Source organism: Lotus japonicus, chromosome 2 (genome assembly GCF_012489685.1).
Source record: "Lotus japonicus ecotype B-129 chromosome 2, LjGifu_v1.2".
NCBI classification, from domain to species: Eukaryota; Viridiplantae; Streptophyta; class Magnoliopsida; order Fabales; family Fabaceae; genus Lotus; species Lotus japonicus.
The window spans coordinates 15,185,950-15,208,378 of record NC_080042.1 but is presented as its reverse complement, the minus strand read 5'-3'; the positions used below and the strand labels follow the sequence as shown (position 1 = coordinate 15,208,378).

The 22,429-nt window shown below is 39.8% G+C and overlaps 2 protein-coding genes across 10 annotated transcripts; both read right to left on the bottom strand.

Moving 5' to 3' along the window:
• Positions 1 to 1,019: 1,019 nt before the first annotated feature.
• On the bottom strand, positions 1,020 to 17,003 carry LOC130737664 (splicing factor Cactin-like). 9 transcript variants are annotated; one of them, XR_009018848.1, is made up of 4 exons: positions 16,761 to 17,003; positions 3,476 to 16,299; positions 2,413 to 2,503; positions 1,020 to 1,864 (listed from the first exon to the last, which is right to left on the bottom strand). XR_009018848.1 is itself a non-coding variant. In XM_057589484.1 (4 exons), exons 1-3 carry the CDS (start codon positions 5,900 to 5,902, stop codon positions 2,446 to 2,448), a joined length of 969 nt encoding a protein of 322 aa, XP_057445467.1. In that variant the 5' UTR covers positions 5,903 to 10,014; the 3' UTR covers positions 1,020 to 1,864; positions 2,413 to 2,445. The 9 variants fall into 9 exon arrangements, 4 of the variants coding, with proteins under 4 accessions (XP_057445467.1, XP_057445466.1, XP_057445465.1 ...); XR_009018847.1 differs by having other exon boundaries at positions 1,020 to 1,727; XM_057589484.1 differs by lacking the exon at positions 16,761 to 17,003 and having other exon boundaries at positions 3,476 to 4,244; positions 5,761 to 10,014.
• Positions 17,004 to 18,232: 1,229 nt separating this feature from the next.
• LOC130737663 (probable NAD(P)H dehydrogenase subunit CRR3, chloroplastic) lies at positions 18,233 to 22,429 on the bottom strand. Its single transcript, XM_057589480.1, has 3 exons — positions 22,082 to 22,429; positions 20,923 to 21,053; positions 18,233 to 18,733 (listed from the first exon to the last, which is right to left on the bottom strand). Exons 1-3 carry the CDS (start codon positions 22,330 to 22,332, stop codon positions 18,609 to 18,611), a joined length of 507 nt encoding a protein of 168 aa, XP_057445463.1. The 5' UTR covers positions 22,333 to 22,429; the 3' UTR covers positions 18,233 to 18,608.

Here is a 22,429-nt window from a genome sequence, read left to right as displayed (position 1 = left end):
AAGTACAAGCATGGAAACAAGACGAAAAGGCCGCAGAAGACCAAACAGCGTCCTCCTCGTTTTGCAAAGAGAATTTGGCTAAACTATGTACCAATTTATTAGCATTCCTAGCTACATGACTAGAAGAAATGAACTCAAAAGAGCCGGCAAGTCTTCTTATTTCCTCCACAATGAGTCCGAGTATGAGTTCTGAGGAGTGCTATTCTTAATTGCATTTATGACTTGCAAACATCAGATTCCACTTGCAACTGTTGGTAGCCACGATCAATTGCCAATTTTATCCCAAGGCGAATCTCTTCTTCACGCTAGCCACCACTGTTGGTCAAAGACTCTATACTATATCCTTGCCACCCACTCCATATGCTAGCCTTGGAAACTTAAGCAAGCAAGAATGCTCTGCAATGAATCATAAGGAGACGATGCCTCCTTTGTTGAAGAATTACAATGGCTATTGTATAGGTTATTAATGCATTGTCAGAGAAGAGACGGTGCAGCCAAGGTTGAACATGATGATGCATACACACATAAGTGTTTTCACACGGTTTCAGCTCCTATAAATAGGAATGCAAGCAAAGGAAATATTCATTCCAACATTGAGAGCATTTCAGCCGTCTGAGAAAAATCCCAGAGTGAGAAAATCTTAGTGAGAGATATTCTTGGGTGTAATTGGGTTGTGGGTTTGTGATAGAGTGTAAGTGTTTGTAAACACAGTGTATATTTTTCATTTCTATAAAAGGTCTGCAGCAGCCCGGAAACGTAGGCATAATTGGCCGAACTCCGTTATCAATTTGTGTGTGCTATTATTCCGCATTTAATCGCTATTCCACGAATCTGATTATGGGGAAATTTTGCGTAATTTCCTAACAACCACCATGTTGCCACCAGGATCCCTGATCACCGCCCCTGTTCCCCAAACGTTGCCAATCCCTGCTAAAGACAAGAAATTTTTTAATAATTTTTCTCTCTGAGTGGACACTTATATTGAAACGGAGGGAGTACATGATAATGTAAACATTGAATCACTCAAATAAATGCTAGCATTTTAAGGTACATTCATATCATCTGTTTGCTACAAAAATAAATATACAGAGACACAATGTCACCATACAACTCCTCACTCCCCATCCCCAGCTTTACACGACCATAAAAAGGAGAAAAATTAACATTTAAACCATTACACATCCCAATTCTTATGAATATGAAAACCCCATCTCACTTCAAGGCCAAAACTTTTTTCTCTTCACCAATCCACGGTTTGTTGTCATGTCGCTCATTCACTGATGTACAAACTGATTTTGGAGAGCCAACCACGAATGGTGCACCAGATAAAGGAGGAAGTAAGAGTCAAACATTATACTCCTTCTGCACTTTTTAGTAAGCCAAATAATTTATTCTCTCCCTTCCTTATTTTCCCCTATCACTTGGATACAATAAGAAATAGTCAAACAATATACTCCTTATTCTGTGGTCGAAATATGGAAAAAATATATGAACGTTGGTTAATGAGTATAAGTTGAAATATAGTCCTATTATCCTATATAAACCACTGCACCAGACAAATAGAGGAGCATGGGGGTCCTAAATCACAGTCAAACCAATCAAATGCGAATGCTCCTAATTGCTGTGTAGCATCCCAGGTTAGTGCACCCGTCACGCAGCCGCTAAAGCAGCTGAAATTGTGGTCGTCGGGGCACCATCTTGCTGCTATTCCGTGGCATTGAGGAAAACTGAAACATGCCACAAGAAATTGAACATTGGAGCATTTTTGGGTACAAACAAAACTGTTAGAAGGCATCATACACATAATCAACGTTTTGATTATATATATGAAAATTACCCATAACAAACTATGTTGAGTTCTGGCCTGCAAAATAATCAAATTAAGAGAGCTCAAACATTGAAAATGTAAAATGATGAAACAACAAAAATGGAAAGTGACCACCTGTGAAGGAACGACAAAAAAATTAGGGGAAACGGGGTGAAATAGAAATCAACGAAGCCAGTCCTATTTAACCAAGATGATAAGCAGATGGGGAGACTCAAAACTTTTTGCAGGTGTTGAGAGCTCAAAACGTTTTCTGGGTTACGAATACAATTGTGAAGAATGAAAGTCAAAGGGGTTTTTTCAAGCCAAAACTCAACAGAGATCAAAAGAACGGCTGGGATTGCATCTTTTGGAAAATAATGTTTACCTTTACCAAAATACCCATAAAGGAAATTAAATTGTAGTGCAATAGGATATTGAATTACAAACTTACCCTCTAGGCTGCAAAAACTCTCCCTTTATATAGTTTATAGATAGATAGATAGATAGATAGATAGATAGATAGATAGATGTCTACCACAACATAATAACATGTGAGAAATTAGATATAACATTAATTCAGTGAATAAACATATCAGGAATCTGACCTTAAATGCTATTGCCAACTCTATTATCTGCATCTAGAACGAAGCCTCAGAAAAATCAATATCACCTGACAATGCAATGCAGTCCCACAACCTACAAACGCTTTAAAGTGAGTACTAAGACATGGCTCTAGTCAAATCATGCAAGAATGTTCATTGTTAAGAAACTGGTTCAACAAAGAAGAAATTGATCGAATAAAAAGTATGACATATGCTGATATGACTTCCTTCTCAGAAAAATGGATTCCTAAGAAGGAGATGAATTACAAAGAAAGAATACCCTGGTCTTATGAACATCCCACAACACCCAAGCGTCTTATACAAGCAATCTTCTTTTCTCTCAATTCACATTTATTCTTTTTTTTTTGAAGCATAAAGTTTTATTGATCATGAAACTTGAGAACAAGCCTTCTCAAGCAAAACAGACACAGACAAAGATGAAAAACAACTAGAAAACCGAGCAACAAGCCAAGACCCCTCCATGCACAAACCCCCAACAAAAGCCAACCAAAAAGGGGGAAAACCAAAAGACACCGCAAAGAAACCACCACAGAAAACTAAAACCCCCAAAGAATACCTCTCAAATCAAGGCAAGACAATAAAAACCTATGGCATACACACCACAAAAACAAAGCAAAGGAACCAGGAATCAGAAAGCCCCGACTACCAAAATCTCAAAACCCCTCGACCTCCTAAAATTCTAAAAAACAATTCCCGGGCCTTGAACCAACAACTTAGCTTTTCTAGCGGGCGTTAAAACCCCATATTGATAGTGCAAGTCTGGCAAAGACTTTCATAAGTGGCGTCCCGTGGTTTACGACCTCGCTTATGTTGCTTATGTTTCTTTGGATGACTACGTCTCCGACGATTAGAAACTGAAGCTTCTGAACGAAGAAAATTTTGGGAAACCTTTTCCACAAGATTTTCACCTAGAGCATTCTTCCCTCCCCCAAAAGAGGGATGATCCATGAGGCACTGAATGGTTTCATCCAAACCAAAGCGAATGGATGAAGAAGAAAAGAAATCCGCAGCGCAGTTTAAATCTGGATCAAAGCCAGAAGCATACCTGGAATATCGTGAAGAACCATCCTCACCAATGCTCCAGCATCTGTCTCTCTCCGCTTCCTCAACATTCATACCATGAAACAGTTGCAACAAAGATACCTCTTCTAAGTTTAGAGAGCTTCCATTCACATGACACGGCCACAACCTCTTGGACTCTTGAATACGCTCATTCCCTGCATGATCAAACCCTTCTGCACCAAGGTGAGAAGATACCGCTTCATTTATAAACAGCCTCTGCTCCATAGCAACACCATAAGCATTATCTACCCCAACACTGTTATGATCACACCCTTTGGGAACAGACTTGGTCACTGCTGCCCCATCCACCGTTTGTAGCATAGCACACACTAGGCCCCAAACATTGCAACGTTGTAGTACCCAATCACACCCGACTTGGGCAAAAACACCATCAAGACGACATAACTGGCTTCCATAATATTCACTTGCATCAAACCCGCATAAAATTCTGTTTCCAAATTCATCTGCAGTCACCATAACCACACCCCTGAAACCATGCTCTTTTTTCATACAAAAATAAAACACCTTAGCTACTAGCAACCGTCCTGCACCGTTATCAGCCGCACCGCTACCGCCGGGGTCAACACCAGTCACAGAGGCAATTCCCAGTGACGGTCTGCACACCACGACCCCGTCCTCCGCCCCTCTGTTAGAAACCTCGTCGGCACGCATCCTGAATGCAACGCCTTCACCCTCCTCAGCATCTTCCCCCAACACTTCAACTTCAGCCCAATGATCAAGAGAAACAATTTCTGGAAAAAGAAATTCATCAGCAATTAATAGAATATGCTAAGAATCAGATTTATTGTATCTAGTACCTTTCTTTTTGTTGTTCTTCCCCTTTGTTGTTTATTGTATTCGCATACATTCATCCTTATTAAGGAACACACACACACACACACACACACACACACATATATATAGAAAACTTACCGGATGCACCATTTGAGAACATTGGAAATTTAAAAAAAAAATGAACCACTAAAACTTGCCAGGCCACTAAAGGCCTACGAATTAAAAGCTACAGTATTTCTTGAAGTAATCCTCTCACCAGTTCCAGACTTCAAATAAAAGATATTGAGCTTTTCACCTCCATGAACACAAGTAGAGAACAAATGAACACAATGGAGCAAATTAACAACTCTGGAATTATCTCTACTGTCAAAAAATAAAAAAGGTTTATGTTTGGACTTGATTAACTTCCGAAAGAAATATTAGAAGATTACGGACCATGGCAACAACAAATCTGTCGGTTGTAAGCTCTGGCCAACAATTTAAATCAATAAATAAGAGAGAAAGAAAAAAATTATCAACAACTAGTTCATATTTGAGACTATTAAAATGGTTAAAACCTAGAAATAGAAAATTATAACATGAGGGCTAGAAACATTGGGTTTCAAAGATCAATAGTAAATGAAAGAATAGGTTAACCTGTAAGTTATGTGATAGCCATATGCTTAAAACTCTCATTAAACATGTGTATGTTGGGTGCAAACCGAGCAAAGGAAATAACTAATTGTAACCAACTTTAGTTGGTTAGTTGTTACTTGTTAGGATAGAAGAATAGAATACTAAACCCATAAAGGAAATAACTACTGATATTAGAACTGTTAGTATCAGTAAAACAATTACACTAATAGAAACCTAAACCCAGAATTAATTTGATCCTGGAAGCAGATAGAAATTTCTTATTGCTCGAGAATAGGAAAGCAGAAACTCAGGTTCCCAAACCATTTCCAACTATTCCAAAAAAAAAACACTACTAACTTAGACTATCATTGGAAAGTGTCCCTTAGAAACAAAATCCCCGGAAGTTCTGAATGGAGCTCAGGTTCCCAACAAACCAGTCCAACCATTTCCAACTATTTAAAAAAATAAAAAAACTACTAACTGAGACTATCATTGGAAAGTGTCCCTTAGCAACAAAATCCCTGGATGTTCTGAATGGAGTTCATGTTTCAAGGCAGAAAAAAGAATAGGTTCATGAAAATACATTGTTATTTGGAATATCTTTGTTCCACCGTGGCAAGGAAAGACACCTAACAATATTATTATTGATGGAAGACTATGGGTGCACAAATGTTAACATACAAGTCTCACCATACAATTTAATGTTAACAAGCAATTTGTACCCAAGTTATCATATAAAGTCTAAACCTCATAACAGGATCTTTTTGCTGAAAATTAATGTCAAGTATCTTCATTGTAAGTGATGGTTAGTTGAAGGCCTTTTGAAAAAATAACACTACAAAAAGCAGTGAGGCAGACCTGAACCTGATAATCCACAAAAGAAAAAGGTAAACAGTATAAGCTCCAGAATTCCAGCTAGTCCCTGAACTTCCTCAAGAGGCAACTCACAATTCCTCAAGCTGTGCAGAACCTTGAGCAGGCTCAATTTTTTGAAATTCATAGAAAGCAGCTGAACAAACTACTTCAACAAAAATTTCAACTATAAATTCATAAGCAGCTAAGTGATTCGGACAGAAAGTTGAGAAATTCTTCTAACAACTAAAACTAATTCACTAAAAAATTGACACGTGTCCCTGGAGGGGGAATTTTTTACCAAAAGCTGACACGTTTCCCTGGAGGGGTTTCTTTTCTTCAATCATGTTATAGGCATTAAATCTTTAATGGCCAATTCAGTTGAAGACAAAATGCATAAGATAAATCCTTCGCTCCCTTCAAAAGATACATGCCATTTCTATAAGAAATCTATTAGAAATTGGGAGGCCTATACTCAACCACAAAAGCTAGCTCAAGAGTTGAGGTTTGCACAACCCTTATAAACACTTGATTGGCCTTATCTCTAGCCAATGTGGGACTTCTAACACACCCCCTCACGTCCAGGATTGAACAGACTGGAACGTGGGAACAACAACGGGTGGCCCAAATATGGGAGGTCTCCACACAACAAATGGATCTAGGATAGGCTCTGATACCAACTTGAATTTGATGAAAATATTACTTGTATATTTCATTCATAATACTTGACTAGACTACAATATATATAGACTAACAAAGAGATTAAAACAAACTAAATCTATCTAAACATATCTCTATTTAAATAGATATTTGTTAGAGAGGCAATTCAAAATGGGATTTTAACACATGATGACGCAGGGCCAAGAATGTGGAAGGTGTACTCTAGAAGGGGGCAGAAGGAATCTATTACTAACTAACAGAATGCACACCTGGCAGAGAGAGAAAGAGAGCAGAGGATTGTATTTAGATTTGTTATAAGAAGGTAGTTAGGGAGGGGTAGAGAGGTATCTCATTTGATAGCTTTTAAGTGTAATGGATAGGAAGCACTGAGCTTCCTATAAGGAGCTACGCTCTGGTCGGTAAAGGGATCCATTCCCCTTCTCTGTAATTCTCCAAATCTATCAATAAACAATCATCTTTCTCTTACTTTTAAATTCCCAGTTTGCTGTTTTCATTGTTGGGCAAATTGTTTCCTAACAATTTTGGTCCGACCTACCGGATACTTCTGCACCGGAACCAGTGGATGCCACCCAGGAAGACCAGGGTTGCAGTCACGCAGATGGAGGCCAAGATTGATGCGTTGGAGAGTGAGCTCGCCGCGATGTGCACCGCTTTGACGGCGGTGACGTCGGCGATGAAGGATCTACCCACGACGCTTGTGACGATGGTCGAAAGAGCGGTGGGGAAATCAGTCGCCATTGATGGGGATGACAGCGACAACAGACCAGATCGTGAAGTTGGGGGAAAAACCCCGGAATCAATAGGAGGAAAAGAGATGGAATCGGTCCGACCAACACTGAACGGTGAGGCTCTGAATGAGTTCCGTCAATCAGTCAAGAAGGTGGAGCTTCCAATGTTCGACGGAAAAGATCCAGCGGGATGGATCTCACGCGCAGAGATCTATTTCAAGGTACAGGACACTTCCCCTGAGGTCAAGGTGAGCCTGGCTCAGTTGAGTATGGAGGGAGGAACCATACACTTCTACAATTCCTTGCTGGAAGCTGAGGAGGAGCTGACATGGGATCGACTCCGAGATGCGCTATTGGAGCGATATGGGGGCAACGGCGACGGCGATGTCTATGAGCAACTTTCGGAGCTCCGGCAACGTGGCACTGTGGAGGAGTACATCACGGATTTTGAGTATCTTACTGCCCAAATTCCCAAACTCCCGGAGAAACAATATCAGGGTTATTTTCTGCACGGGTTGAAGGAAGAAATAAGGGGGAAGGTACGGAGCTTGGTAGCTATGGGAGGAATCAATCGGGCGAAGCTGTTGGTAGTGACGAGGGCGGTGGAGAAGGAAGTGAGGGGAGAAGGAGGAATGGGCCAAGTGAGAGCAACCCGGTTTGGGGGAATTGGGCCCAGACCCGGGTATAGTGGAGCATCTAAGGGTAATGGGGCTGATTGGGTCTGGGTTAGAGGAAACAAAGATGTGGGCCAAAACACGGGCAAACCCAATCCAAATTCCCGTGGAGAGCAGACAAAAACAGGAGGAGAGGCTCGTCGGGTTGGATCTAGGGACCGTGGGTTCAATCACTTGTCTTATCCCCAACTGATGGAGCGGAGGCAAAAAGGGCTGTGCTTCAAATGTGGAGGGCCATATCACCCAAATCACGTTTGCCCCGACAAACACTTGAGGCTGCTAATTCTGGAGGATGAAGAGGATGAGATTGATGAGAGTAAAATCTTGGCAATGGAACTTCAGGAAGAAGAAGAAATCCAGGAGGGTGAGCTTAGCTTAATGAGTTTGTGTGAATTTGGCATGAAAAATGGAGGGATTCCGCGAACTCTGAAGCTTAGTGGTACAATTAATGGTGTCCCCGTGGTGGTGCTTGTGGATAGCGGAGCAACCCACAATTTTGTGGATTGCTATTTGGTACAGAGGCTTGGTTGGGAGGTAGTTGACACGCCGAGAATGACCGTGAAGCTAGGAGATGGGTTCAAATCTCAAGCTCGAGGGCGCTGTGCTGGTTTGGAAATTGATTTTGGGGGCTATCAACTTCAATGTGCTCCGCAATTGTTCGATTTGGGAGGGCCAGATATTGTGCTGGGAATTGAATGGCTCAAGACCTTGGGAGACACGATAGTGAATTGGGAAACACAAGTTCTGAGTTTTTGGAGCAATAAGAAGTGGGTCACATTACAGGGGATGAGTAATGGGAAAGAGCAGATTGAGGCGTTGCAAAGCATTTTTTCCAAGGGTGAAAGGGCACCTGGGTTGCTGGGAACCAGGTACTCGGAGAAGCTTGGCAACCCGCTGTCCGGAGACACTACCTCGTCGCGGAAAAAGGAATTGAATGATCTTTTGGACAGTTTTGAGGAAGTGTTTCAAGAGAAGCAAGGTCTACCTCCAGGAAGAGGCAGGGAACATGGGATCACGATCATGGAAGGGAAAGGTCCTGTGAACGTTAGGCCGTACCGTTATCCTCATCACCAGAAGAACGAGATAGAGAAGCAAGTTAGAGAGATGCTCGCAGCAGGGATTATAAGACAGAGCACAAGCGCCTATTCCAGTCCTGTAATTTTGGTCAAAAAGAAGGACCAAACATGGCGAATGTGTGTCGATTACAGGGCTCTTAATCGTGTAACCGTGCCCGACAAGTTCCCCATACCCGTGATTGAAGAATTACTCGATGAGCTCCATGGGTCAGTATTTTTCTCTAAGCTCGATTTAAAATCAGGGTATCACCAAGTTTTGCTCAAACCTGAGGACATTCACAAGACAGCTTTCCGGACCCATGAAGGACATTACGAGTACATGGTCATGCCATTCGGGTTGATGAATGCCCCTTCTACATTCCAGAGCCTCATGAATGAGGTATTCCGTCCTCTCTTAAGGCGCGGGGTGCTGGTGTTCTTCGACGACATTTTGGTCTATAGTAAGACTTGGGAAGAGCACATGAGGCAGCTGAAAACAGTTCTGGGAATTTTGCAGCACCACCAATTGACAGCAAACAAGAAGAAGTGTCAGTTTGCGACCAAATCGGTGGAATATTTGGGCCATTTGATTTCAGAGGAAGGAGTTGCGGTGGATCCTGGCAAGATTGACAGTGTGAAATCGTGGCCAATCCCTAAGAATGTAAAAGGAGTGCGTGGCTTCTTGGGACTCACAGGATATTATCGCAAATTTATCCAGAATTACGGCAAGATAGCAAGGCCATTAACGGAGCTCACCAAGAAGGATGCATTCAAGTGGGGAGAACAGGCGCAACAAGCCTTCGAGGAACTCAAGGTAAGACTCACCACTGCTCCTGTATTAGCGCTGTCAGACTTTACTCAAGAATTCCGTCTTGAGTGTGATGCGTCTGGGGTTGGAATTGGAGCAATTTTATTACAGGGGCAGCATCCAATTGCTTATTTCAGTAAAGCTTTAGGGCCCAGGAATCTTGCTAAGTCCGCATATGAGAAAGAGCTAATGGCAGTAGCTCTAGCAATTCAGCATTGGAGGCCTTACTTGTTGGGTCGCAAATTTGTGGTTTCGACGGATCAAAAGAGCCTTAAGGAATTCCTACATCAGAAAATCGTTACTGGGGACCAACAGAATTGGGCTGCGAAGTTGCTGGGCTATAATTTTGACATTGTTTATAAACCAGGGAAGACGAATCGCGGCGCAGATGCTCTGTCGCGAGTAGAAGAAACAGGGGAGTTGTGCCCATTGTTGTCTTATCCACTGTGGGAGGAACAGAAGGTAGTTCAAGACGAGGTACTAAGTGATCCCAAATTGAGCCAAATTATGCGTGAAGTGGCTCAAGATCCTCTTTCTCATCCTGGGTATCGTGCGAATCAGGGTACACTTTTGTATCAGGGGCGTGTGGTCATTTCCAATACCTCTTCTTTGATTCCGAAGTTGCTTGAGGAGTTCCACACTTCTCCACAGGGAGGGCATTCGGGATTTCTGCGCACTTATCGTCGAATTGCTGCAAATCTGTATTGGAGGGGGATGACGAAGACAATCCAAGACTTTGTCAAAGCATGTGATGTGTGCCAGCGCCATAAATATTTAGCTTCATCTCCAGCAGGGCTTCTTCAGCCATTACCAATTCCTGAGCGTGTTTGGGAAGATGTATCCCTTGATTTCATAACTGGTTTACCTAGATCCAGGGGGTTCGAGGCAATCTTTGTAGTCGTCGATCGCCTCACAAAGTATGCACACTTCATCGCATTGAAACATCCTTATACTGCTCGAAGTGTGGCTGAGATCTTTGCAAAGGAAGTAATCCGTTTACACGGGATTCCTTCGTCAATCATAAGTGATCGTGACCCTTTATTCGTGAGCCATTTCTGGAAGGAATTGTTCCGATTGCAGGGGACTCAGCTGAAAATGAGTTCAGCATATCATCCGGAGACAGATGGTCAGACGGAGATTGTTAACCGTTGCTTGGAAACATACCTGCGTTGTTTTGCGGCGGATCAACCGAAGACTTGGGCTTCGTGGCTTCATTGGGCGGAGTATTGGTTTAATACTTCATACCACTCTGCCACACAGCAAACTCCGTTTGAGGCAGTTTATGGTCGGAAGCCTCCGGGAATCAAGCGTTGGGTGCTGGGAGAAACTCGTGTGGGGGCTGTTGAAAGGGATTTGCAAGATAGAGATGAGGCGCTGCGTCAATTAAAACAACATTTGTTGGTGGCTCAGGAGCGGATGCGCGCGCAGGCGAATGCAAAACGCAAGCATCAAGAATTTGAAGTTGGAGAGTGGGTTTTCGTCAAACTCCGAGCTCACCGTCAATTGTCTATGGCGAATCGTGTTCATGCCAAGCTGGCTGCGCGATACTTTGGTCCTTATCCTATTGTGGCTCGTGTGGGGGCGGTGGCTTACCGGTTGAAATTACCTGAGGGAGCACGTATTCATCCTGTTTTCCACATATCCTTGCTTAAGAGAGCTGTTGGTAGTTATGCGGAGGAGTCTGAATTGCCTGAGCAATTGGACGGAGAAGAGTTGCCTTCAATCCAACCAGCGTCAATTTTGGCTCATCGTGACATTCTGCGTCAGGAAGAGAGTGTTCCACAGGTTCTAGTACAGTGGCAGGGCAAAACACCAGAAGAAGCTACATGGGAAGATGTTACAACAATTCGAAGTGAGTTCCCAAGGTTCACCCTTGAGGACAAGGTTGAATCTTCAGGAGGTGGCATTGTTAGAGAGGCAATTCAAAATGGGATTTTAACACATGATGACGCAGGGCCAAGAATATGGAAGGTGTACTCTAGAAGGGGGCAGAAGGAATCTATTACTAACTAACAGAATGCACACCTGGCAGAGAGAGAAAGAGAGCAGAGGATTGTATTTAGATTTGTTATAAGAAGGTAGTTAGGGAGGGGTAGAGAGGTATCTCATTTGATAGCTTTTAAGTGTAATGGATAGGAAGCACTGAGCTTCCTATAAGGAGCTACGCTCTGGTCAGTAAAGGGATCCATTCCCCTTCTCTGTAATTCTCCAAATCTATCAATAAACAATCATCTTTCTCTTACTTTTAAATTCCCAGTTTGCTGTTTTCATTGTTGGGCAAATTGTTTCCTAACATCATGTCTGTTTAAATAAATACTAATCTAAAATAGATAAACAAATTTTAACAATATCTCTATGAGATAAGACTAATAATAAACTAAATCTTAATAGATATTCAACACTCCCCCTCAAGCTAAAGTTTACTTAATCTTGTAACAAATCTAACCCAAGAAGAAAATTATCTTAATAGATATCCCTTAATAATGACGGTCTTGACGAATCTCTGAATTGAATAACCTTTCAAACTTCTAGTAAATCCATAGCGGCAAAAGACAACTTCTCATCCTTAAAATTGAATAATCTTTCGAACTTCTGCTAAATCCATGGGCAGGCAAAAGACAACTTCACATACTTGATCTGGCTGAAATTGATGCAAGATAAAAACCAACTCTTCTGAAGTGTCGTAGGGTAGCTGAGCCAGCAAACAAGGGCGAAAAATCAGCAACAATACGCCCAAAACAAAACAAGGCTGAAGCAACAACTCACCAACAACAACCACACAGAAATAAAACATACTTGAGGTCGATCGATTGATGGCTTATAAGACAAACAATGGTGTCAACTTTGACACAGACAACTCTCAAACATTAGAGAGTGGGTCAGCGCAACTCGCAGCTGAAGCCCTAAAACCAAAACCAATAACTCTCAACTAGAGAGTGGGCCAGCGCAACTCGCAGCTGAAGCCCTAAAACCAGAAAACCAAACAATCGAGACAAAACAAACGAAGGTGACATTGTCACCTTCAAAACCAAATTGCATAAAGTCAGCCAAGATCAATATAATAAGAGCATCTCGAACCATGAGACTCAAACTAAGATCTCAAACAGCAAGAAACATCGCTCGCAGATGAGAAAAACACACCAGACCCATGAACCAAACTGGAAGAGGAAGACCGGACGACCATTAACGGTGGCGCCACAACACACGTCAAATAGAAGACCTTAAAATTCAAATCTGGCCGAAACACAAATAGGACCAGCGAGAACAATGCAGCGGAGCAATACAATTAGATTCAACCTGATGCTTCTGCCTCTCCCAAAAACATTAGCACAAACTGGATTATGGAGAAATAGGAAAGCAAAGGAACACAACAATCTGAATCAGATTGTTGGATACTCCAAAACACGCTGCTATTAAACAATCACCATAGAGGCATCATTCTTGGATACAACCTCCACCAAACCAGCAACAAGGATAACGATTGTCGGCGGTGGTTGACTGTGGTCTCTATTAGGATATTTAGCAATATCCAACACTTCCCCTCAAGCTATAGCATACATGTCATATGCATAGCTTGTAACAAATATAATTAAGATTTAACAATATCCAGATCCTCCCCTCAAGCTAGAGCATATATGTCATATGCAGAGCTTGTAACAAATATAATTAACTTGAGAAGCCGCTGCTGCCGGAGAGAGAAATTCCCAAAAACAATCCAAAAATCTTTTCCAACTCTAAAACCACAACTATGCCAACCAAAACCATGGGAATATGCTAGACCCTCCAGCCGTATTGGGAACTTGACATCACATGAGCCAACAATGTTCTGATTCTTCTGAATCTTGAAATCCTTATATTTGTGAAACTTTTATTTTTTTCTCGTGAAGGTAGCAGCCCATGATGCAATTCCCATTAGCCAGCTTCCAATGGAATTGAAAATTCCAAACTCAAAATACCACACTTGCCAAATCCAATAACAGTCGTAATGTGGCATATGGTTGCATAGCCACAATTTCAAGAAAAACGCTTCCAGATCTGAAAGCAAAACCAGATGAGTCGCCATTGGCGGCAGCGACGGTCGGTGGTGGCAGGAGGCGATCCAAAAAAGAGCAAAGGACACAGAATTCCTCTTTAGCAGGTGATCTTCAAAACGCATCAGCCATGGAGAAGATAGAAAAAACAACCAGAAATCAAAGAGGGGTTGACTAACCAGCGTGAACAGTGCACAATGAGGAGATGGCAAAGCAGGCCCAAAACATAGGACCCAAAAACCAAATAGCGGAGAGAGACATCACGAAAGCAACTACGGTTTCAAGACAAAGGGGAGTGTATTTTAGAAAGAACGAGGCCGTAAGAAAACGGCTAGAGTTAACAAGCGCGGAAGCAAAGTACGAAAAATAAATCCAAAGAGATTTGGAAAGTAGCCATGAGGGGGCTCACGGGGGAGGAGCCCCCTCACAGCGGTAGGATCGAAACTTGCTCTGATACCATATTAGAAATTGGGAGGCCTATACTCAACCACAAAAGCTAGCTCAAGAGTTGAGGTTTGCACAACCCTTATAAACACTTGATTGGCCTTATCTCTAGCCAATGTGGGACTTCTAACAAAATCTATTCTTGTGTTAGAAGGTGGTAATGAAGTAAATTTTTCAGTTATAAGTGAATTATCACAGAGGAAAAAGGAGTACATAAGATAAATTGCAGCATGAAGGCAAGAATTATTAACAGAAATAAGTTAACAGTACAAATGCAGATTTTGAGTCGAAGCTTGTAAAAATTAAACACATTGAAGAAACTACATCAGGCAACCAACCAAGGTTTCAAGTAAAAACTTGAAGCAGGAATAACCAAGTTATTAACCATTTCTCAACATACCAAATCATGAAATGTTCACATATCAGACAATTAAGTTTGCAGCAGAGTATGAAGTAAACAATGAGAGCAAATAAAGAAATAGACAAAATGAAGAGTATGAATGGGGCTGAAAACTATCTGCGGTAGCTGTAACGTTTGAAGTTGAAGTAGAGATGGAAGATTCCATGTTCGAATGTGACCTTGAAACCTTTCTTCTGAGAGAACTCCCATTCGTGGTTTACAATGCGAAAAGATAAGTCCTCATATGGCGGACCTGCATGGAATTTTATGATGCAGGTCTCCCCATTGCTGCTGCCATCTTTCTCAATAGAATATGTCGGGGCTTTTCCATTATCAACAAGATCAGGATAAAAAATGTTGAATTTGTAACCCTGCACAATCTTTGGAGGCGGGTTGTCATGGTCATAGTGAGTCCGATTATATTTATTCCACTCATATCCAGTGTGAACACGGTTGAAGTACTTGGGCTTCCTAGGCCTGTCTTTGTCATGCCCCCAATAAACCTGTGAATCTAGATTAACTTGAGCAGCAGATCCAAACAGTGCATCTCCATCTTCCATAGGTCCCATAACTTTTATGGCCTTCATCTCAAAATGATCATCAGATGGAGCTGCAATTCGAGTTTGGCACTGTTGTAATACAAGCAAATGTTTCCGCTCCAGTATAGCCCTGTCCTGTTCAGGGTCAATAGCTTCCTCATCCTCATTGTGGTCAACATGCAACAATTGTGGTGACAATGGTCCAGCCTCATCTTCAACTTCTTCAGGTATCGCGGTGGTCAATTTATCTTGACTTAGTTGCAAATGCTTACGCCGCATTTTAGCATGAATTTCTTGTAAACAAGCCTTGGCCTTGTATATGTGGAGATGTTTTAAAATGGCTTCCCAGTACTCAACCACCTTTGCTCTACCAGTACGCATCTCTGAGTCAATATGAATCTGTAAAGCATCCAACTCTGCAAGTGACCTCCCCAGCAAAAGGCTCTTCACATCTGGCTCAACACTGGAATGCAGACCCCTTTCTTGTGCAGCAGCGGTTCTTCTGGCTTCACCTAGCTCCCAATCACATACCACATGGAGAGCCTCCCAATATTTTACATGGGTGGGTGTTGCCCTGTCAAAATCCAGATGCATTTTGATGTCATCACGAAGCTCATTCAATTCTTTCACAGTCAAACCCTTGAAGATCATATATGGTATTTTGATATCGAAATCATCAGAGCCATTGAGGTGCTGGGCTAGGACGTCGATTGGCCTGGCACGCCCTTCACGCAATCTAATCTCTGACCTCACTTTGCTTTGATGAAAATCAAAGTCCTGTTCCTTTTGTTCCCAGTCTTGGAACTCAGCTCGAGCACGTGCTCTGGCTAGCAATGCCATTTGTTCTTCATGTTGTGCTTTCTCCATTGCCTTGTGTTGTTTTCTCTTTTTCTGTTTTTCAATTTCCATCTTTCTAACTCTTTGTCTCTCCTTCTCTCCCTTAATAGAAAAAGCAACACCTAGAGAAAGGTCGCGCTCAACTTTCTTCAGCCAAAGAAACTTGTCATTCAGATTAGAGTCACCAAATGGATTTGAGTCGTTGGAATAACCGGACTTCGTCTTCAGTTTTTTCACCACTCTCATTGCCTTCTTCAGTATCTCATCTTCCGCCACACCTGACCGACGATTAGTTCTACGTTTGCGTTCCATTTGCAAAATGTAAAACTTTTCCGTGAATCTAGTCTGCTGCAGAAAATAAAAAATGTATTTTAGAATATTATGAGAGATGTAAATTAACAATGAAACTCCATTCACATCACAACTTGACTCACACTTAGAGGCATAGGAATAGGAGGCCAAATAAATAAAGAGAAATAGGAATAGAAGAATAACAGAGGCAAACACATTTGGGCACCCCACTATCCAGAAATTTAAAACCCCCAAAACCAGTCCCATAACATAGTTTTCACTTCAACTGTCAATGCGTCAAGTAAAGCTCCATCATATTCATTCATGAAAAAATAAAACATTCGAAAAAACCCATCAAGAAAAAGACACCAAAACTCGAAAAGAATACATGATGAAACAAACAGATGAAAAGAAAGGCAAAAACATGAAAATTAACAACAAACCCATGATCAGAAAATTAAACTAAAAAAAGAAAGAAAGAAAGACAAAGACATGATGATTAAGATGAAGAGACATACAATACAAGTACGACAACTGATCAGCAAGCACAGCAACAATGGTGGAATTCGAAAGAGGAGTGGAGGCGCAAATTGCAATCAGAAACAGCAACCCTCGCTTGTTTGTGTGTGTCGGTCGATTTATGAGAGAGCAACATAGATCAATCTTTATATATCAAAGGAGAAAAATATAGTCGTTGCCGCTAAATATTGTTTTCGCGTATTTTCTAAGCAAATCTTCGAGGATTGTGTTCCTTAAAAAAAACATATCTTTGAGGATTGATTGTGTTCCTTTTTATTTTGGTTCCTTAAATAATATCCTTTTATTTAACTATTTTTTTACTCACTCAAAATAAAATATCTATTTAGTACTAATAAATAATTTGCCGCTATCCACAAATTATCTATTTACACCTTTAATCCATAAATTATTTGTGCAATAATACATAGTAATTAATCTCTTTTATGTTTATGTATATTTCAATTATTCTTTATTAAACGTATGTATATTTCCAAATAATTTAGACTATCTTTCAGGAACAAAATGACACTATTTATTTGTGTGGTTATTATAAATATTTATCAATAATATAATTATTTTATTTAGAAATTAAATTTATACTACAACATATTACCGCACAATAAATTACTAAATATTATAAAACATAATTAAATAAATAAATAATTTCAGATTTTAAAATCATGTTATTAGTCCTTTAGGAGTCATTTTTATATAGGTATTAAATATTTGATCTAAATTATTTCAGGGTAAAATTAGATGATAATATCACACAAAAAAACATATTTAATTGTAAATAAAAATAATGTAAAGATTAAGATGGTACAGAGCCAAAACAATTCTAGCAAACAAAGGAGCAATTCTCACTGGAGGAAAATCTAAAATTGGAAACTAACGCCGTAAATCGAGGTCAATAGCCGCAAGATCATCCGCCGTCATTAGCATTCCTCAAGATGTGATAAAGATGAACATCCCAATCTCGGGGCAGAAGCTCATGTAAGTCTCGCAACTAGCTAGCAAACTCATGGTACATGAACTTGTGGTCCCTAAAAAAGGAAACAAACCCCAAACAATATTGCCTAACAAAGCACTTCCTTGATTCACATGCTTTCCAATAATTGAAGTTCATAAAAAAGAGCCTGAGTTTGATTCTCTGCAAACACAGTGCCTCCACCCAGTAGTCCAACATAGAAGTCATGACACCAAGAACCAGATGTGTCCCTGATCAAACACCCGGGTGGAGCAGACCAAAATGATTTTATAAAATTATTTAATATTTCATTAAAACTAGTGTGGTTATGCTCTGATACGAGTGGGAGATCAACTAAAATAATTTCTAACATACCTATGTGAGAGAAGAGAGTGGAAGCGCTTTTTTCTACTATTTCCCTGCAAAGCTTGATTCTTGAAAAATTACATTGATCACCTATGAGGGTTTTCTAATACACACATATGTTACAAAACATCAGAAAAATTATAAATAAATTTACTAATGAAATGCAGTTTGCTGTTCATATTTCTCATTCAATTTCAGCTTGCATATTCAAACTTTGCATCTCACAGTGCGATAACTACAATTAAGAAAATATCAACTAGAACAGTGCAGCCTGAAGATAGATTCCTAGCCAGCAGCAGATTATCAACAACTATAGCTTAATAAGGATGTAAGTGAAAACATCCATGTAGGATATGTACACATATAATTGATGCTGGGCATTATAAAAATGGGCTTTCGGAATATATGTGAGATTGCTATAACTACTAAATACAATTATATGGAATATTAGTGCTCCATTGAACTTTTAAGTAATTTACTACCACTGAATCTACAAAAAGCAGCTGGTCTATGCTCACAAGAGGATCTCATCAAGAAAAGGGCTACTGAATGGTAACTTGATGGTTCCAGTAGCTAATATGAGTAATATAGCCCAAATTGGTAGCATCCACACAAACATGAACATTAGAGTCCCTTTTCCTGCAACAATTTAAATTAATAAATAAATAAGAGAGAAAGAAAAGAATTATCAACAACTATTTCATATTTGAGACTATTTTAAAATGGTTAAAAACCTAGAAATAGAAAACTATAACACGAGGGCTAGACACATTGGGTTTCAAAGATCAATAGTAAATGAAAGAATAGGTTAATTTAAATAACCTGTAAGGTATTTGATAGCCATATGCTTAAAACTCTCATTAAACAAGTGCATGTTGGGTGAAAACAGAGTAAAGGAAAAAACTAATTGTAACCCACTTTAGTTGGTTAGTTGTTAGGATAGAAGAATAGAATCCTAAACCCATAAAGGAAATAACTACTGATATTAGAACTGGTAGTATCAGTAGAAAAATTACACTAATAGAAACCTAAACCCAGAATTAATGTGATCCTGGAAGCAGAGATAGAAGTTTCTTATTGCTCACGAATAGGAAATAGAAACTTAGGTCCCAACAAACCAGTCCAACCATTTCCAACTATTCCAAAAAAAAGAAAACACTACTAACTGAGACTGTCATTGGTAAGTGTCCCTTAGCAACTAAATCCCCGGCAGTTCTGAATGGAGTTCATGTTTCAAGGCAGAAAAAAGAATTGGATCATAAAAATACATTGTTATTTGGAATATCTTCATTCCATCGTGGCAAGGAAAGACACCTAACAATATTATAATTGATGGAAGACTATGGTTGCACAAATGTTAACATACAAGTCTCACCATACAATTTAATGTTAACAAGCAATTTGTACCCAAGTTATCGTATAAAGTCTAAACCTCATAACAGGATCTTTTTGCTGAAAATTAATGTCAAGTATCTTCATTGTAAGTGATGGTTAGTTGAAGGCCTTTTGAAAAAATAACACTACAAAAAGCAGTGAGGCAGACCTGAACCTGATAATCCACAAAAGAAAAAGGTAAACAGTAAAAGCTCCAGAATTCCAGCTAGTCCCTGAACTTCCTCAAGAGGCAACTCACAATTCCTCAAGCTGTACAGAGCCTTGAGCAGGCTCAATTTTTTGAAATTCATAGCAAGCACCTAAACAAACTACTTCAACCAAAATCTTGAAAACTTCAACTATAAATTCAGAAGCAGCCTAAGTGATTCGGACAGTAAGTTGAGAAATTCTTCCAGAAACATACTTAAACTAATTCACCAAAAAATGACACGTCATCATTTCACATCAAACAATAAAAAATGTAAAACACTTTCCATTGGCGGTCACCAAGACAAAAGTCCCAACAAAGACAAGTCAAAGTCGCAGAAGAAGAAATTGTCAGCAACAAATTCCATAACTCGCTCTTTTCAACACACTCCTTGGAACTTCATAAAACATCTTCAATATTTTCAATACTAATTCATAATCATAATTCATAAGTAGCCAGACTTAACTGGTAAATAGAACTAAGAGAAAGAATTCATTTATTATTACAGAAACAACACATATTAATTAAACACACTGTAGGTTTCAGAGAACAATGCAAATTCTAAAAGTACTGAGTAATTAGAGAAGCTCAGTTCCTCTCCCAAACGAAACTATACAAAGCCAAATCTGCCTCTTCTTTCTTATACTACTCAATATATATCTACATTGGCAGTTACAATTAACTTCTATTCTGGTCCAATAGGGAGTTACTATAAGAATTTAAGTTCCATTCTGTTAATTCTAACTGTTAAGTCCCTCTTGTACAAGACACTTTGGTTATGGGCAGTCTTACCCTATTACAGTCCAGTGTGTTTTAGCCAGTATTCAGTAACATGAGAAATTCTTCTACCATTACACAAAATTAATTCAACAAAAAATTTACATGCCATTTTTTCATATCAAAACAATAAAATAACCAATATATATCCCAGCACATGACATAACTTTCAATCACAGACAAAAGCCTAAACAAAAAGAAATATATAATAACAGAAAAAGGAACATTACAAACAAAACTCTAACACACTCTATTCAACAATTTTTTTATTATGAGGGTCCTACTAAATCACGTTAGTCTCAGGTAAGATCTACTCTAATTTCTGGGAGTCGTAAACTTTCTTCAACAATATAATGTGGTGTTAAAAAGGAATAAGATAAGAGAATGTGTCGCTATAATTTATGACAGCAAGGGTGTTGAAAAGGGTACAATTCTAGCTAAAGGGACAAATATTAAGGAAAATAACTACCAGCGGAACGCAATCTGGCCTCGCTATTGGCAGCCACCCACTCTCCTGTTTCTCTCAGCTTCTTCTCAACCGGCCCTTCAAATGCTTGCCCCAAGAACAAGTCAAAAATAGTCTTCCTTACGTCTGAATCTCTGTTCATTATTAAAAGCCAAAAAGGTTAAAAAATGAAAACATAAAAATTGGAATCAAAATGGTGCATTTCAATGAAATTGATTATAAACGCATTCAAATCTGATAGTGGTTAAACCAAGAAAGTGTAAGAGAGTCTTAAGAAAAATAGAGGGAGAATAGAAAGGTAGCCAATCTAAATGTTTATTAAGTGTCTCTAAACCAATTGAATTACAGTATACAGGGGATACCAAGTACCAACTACATATAGTTGGACCTAACCTTCCTATCACAACCATAACTGAACCTAGTTAGATTTTCAACTAACTCCAATTAACTCTTAACATGATTTCTAGCAAGGAAAATACTAATAAGAATCCAATGAAAATGATACTTTTTTCAATTACAGATTTGGCTGCCGAACATTACTTTAGAGGATAAAGTGCAATGATAGCTGTTGATTGGAAAATAGTTTATGATGCAATACATATGCGTATATGACAATTTATGCACTTATTGAAATCTCAAGTTTCAACCATGATTTTCTGATCAACACTTTATGATTCAACACTTCATTCTTCCGACTTCCGAGTGCTCTCCTCACTCTAGAGGAGCTTAGTCCTTCCCTATAGAGCACTTAGATTTACTTTCTGGCCAAACTCCAGGGATAAATTAATGAAAATAATACCTTTCCAATTAGAGATCCGACTCCAGTGCACTTTAGAAGATAAAATACAATGACTTTAGCGGATATCGTGCATCGATAACTATTCATTAGAAAATAGTTTGTGATTGTGAAACAATGCATGTGCACATACATATAACAATATAATGAAAATCTCAACCATGGATTTTCTTATCAACAGTTATAATTCCAAACTTCACTCTTCACTTTACACTTTACAGAAGCTAAATCCTTCACTATAGAACATGAGCACTTGGAATTCCAGTTTGGATTAGCAACTCATTTTTACTAACACAATCATTAACATATATTTTACATAATTAATCAATAATGTTAAAGGGAGGAAGCAGAGAACGAAGAGTGTGCCTGGGCTCGGGTTCGCCGTCTCGGAAGCTTCCGGTGCCGACGATGCGTTCCATTCGGATGACGGAGGGTTGTGGCAGTCGACGGCGGAGCCTGTTTCGCGGTAAAGAGGAAATTGGGGGTTTTCCGGCGGCGGAAGAAGGTGGTTTTGGGGGATTGGGGTTGATTTGTTGCGGAGGAGAAGAAGAAGAATCGGGTTTAGGGGGAAGAGTGGAACTGGCAACAATGGGTTTCTTTATTGATAAGCAATACATGGCGAGTGAGTTTTGTGTGAGTGGCTCCAATGACTGTGTTTAACGCTTCATGCAGATGATAAGATCACACCACCAGATATCTGCAACTCACTAGGTC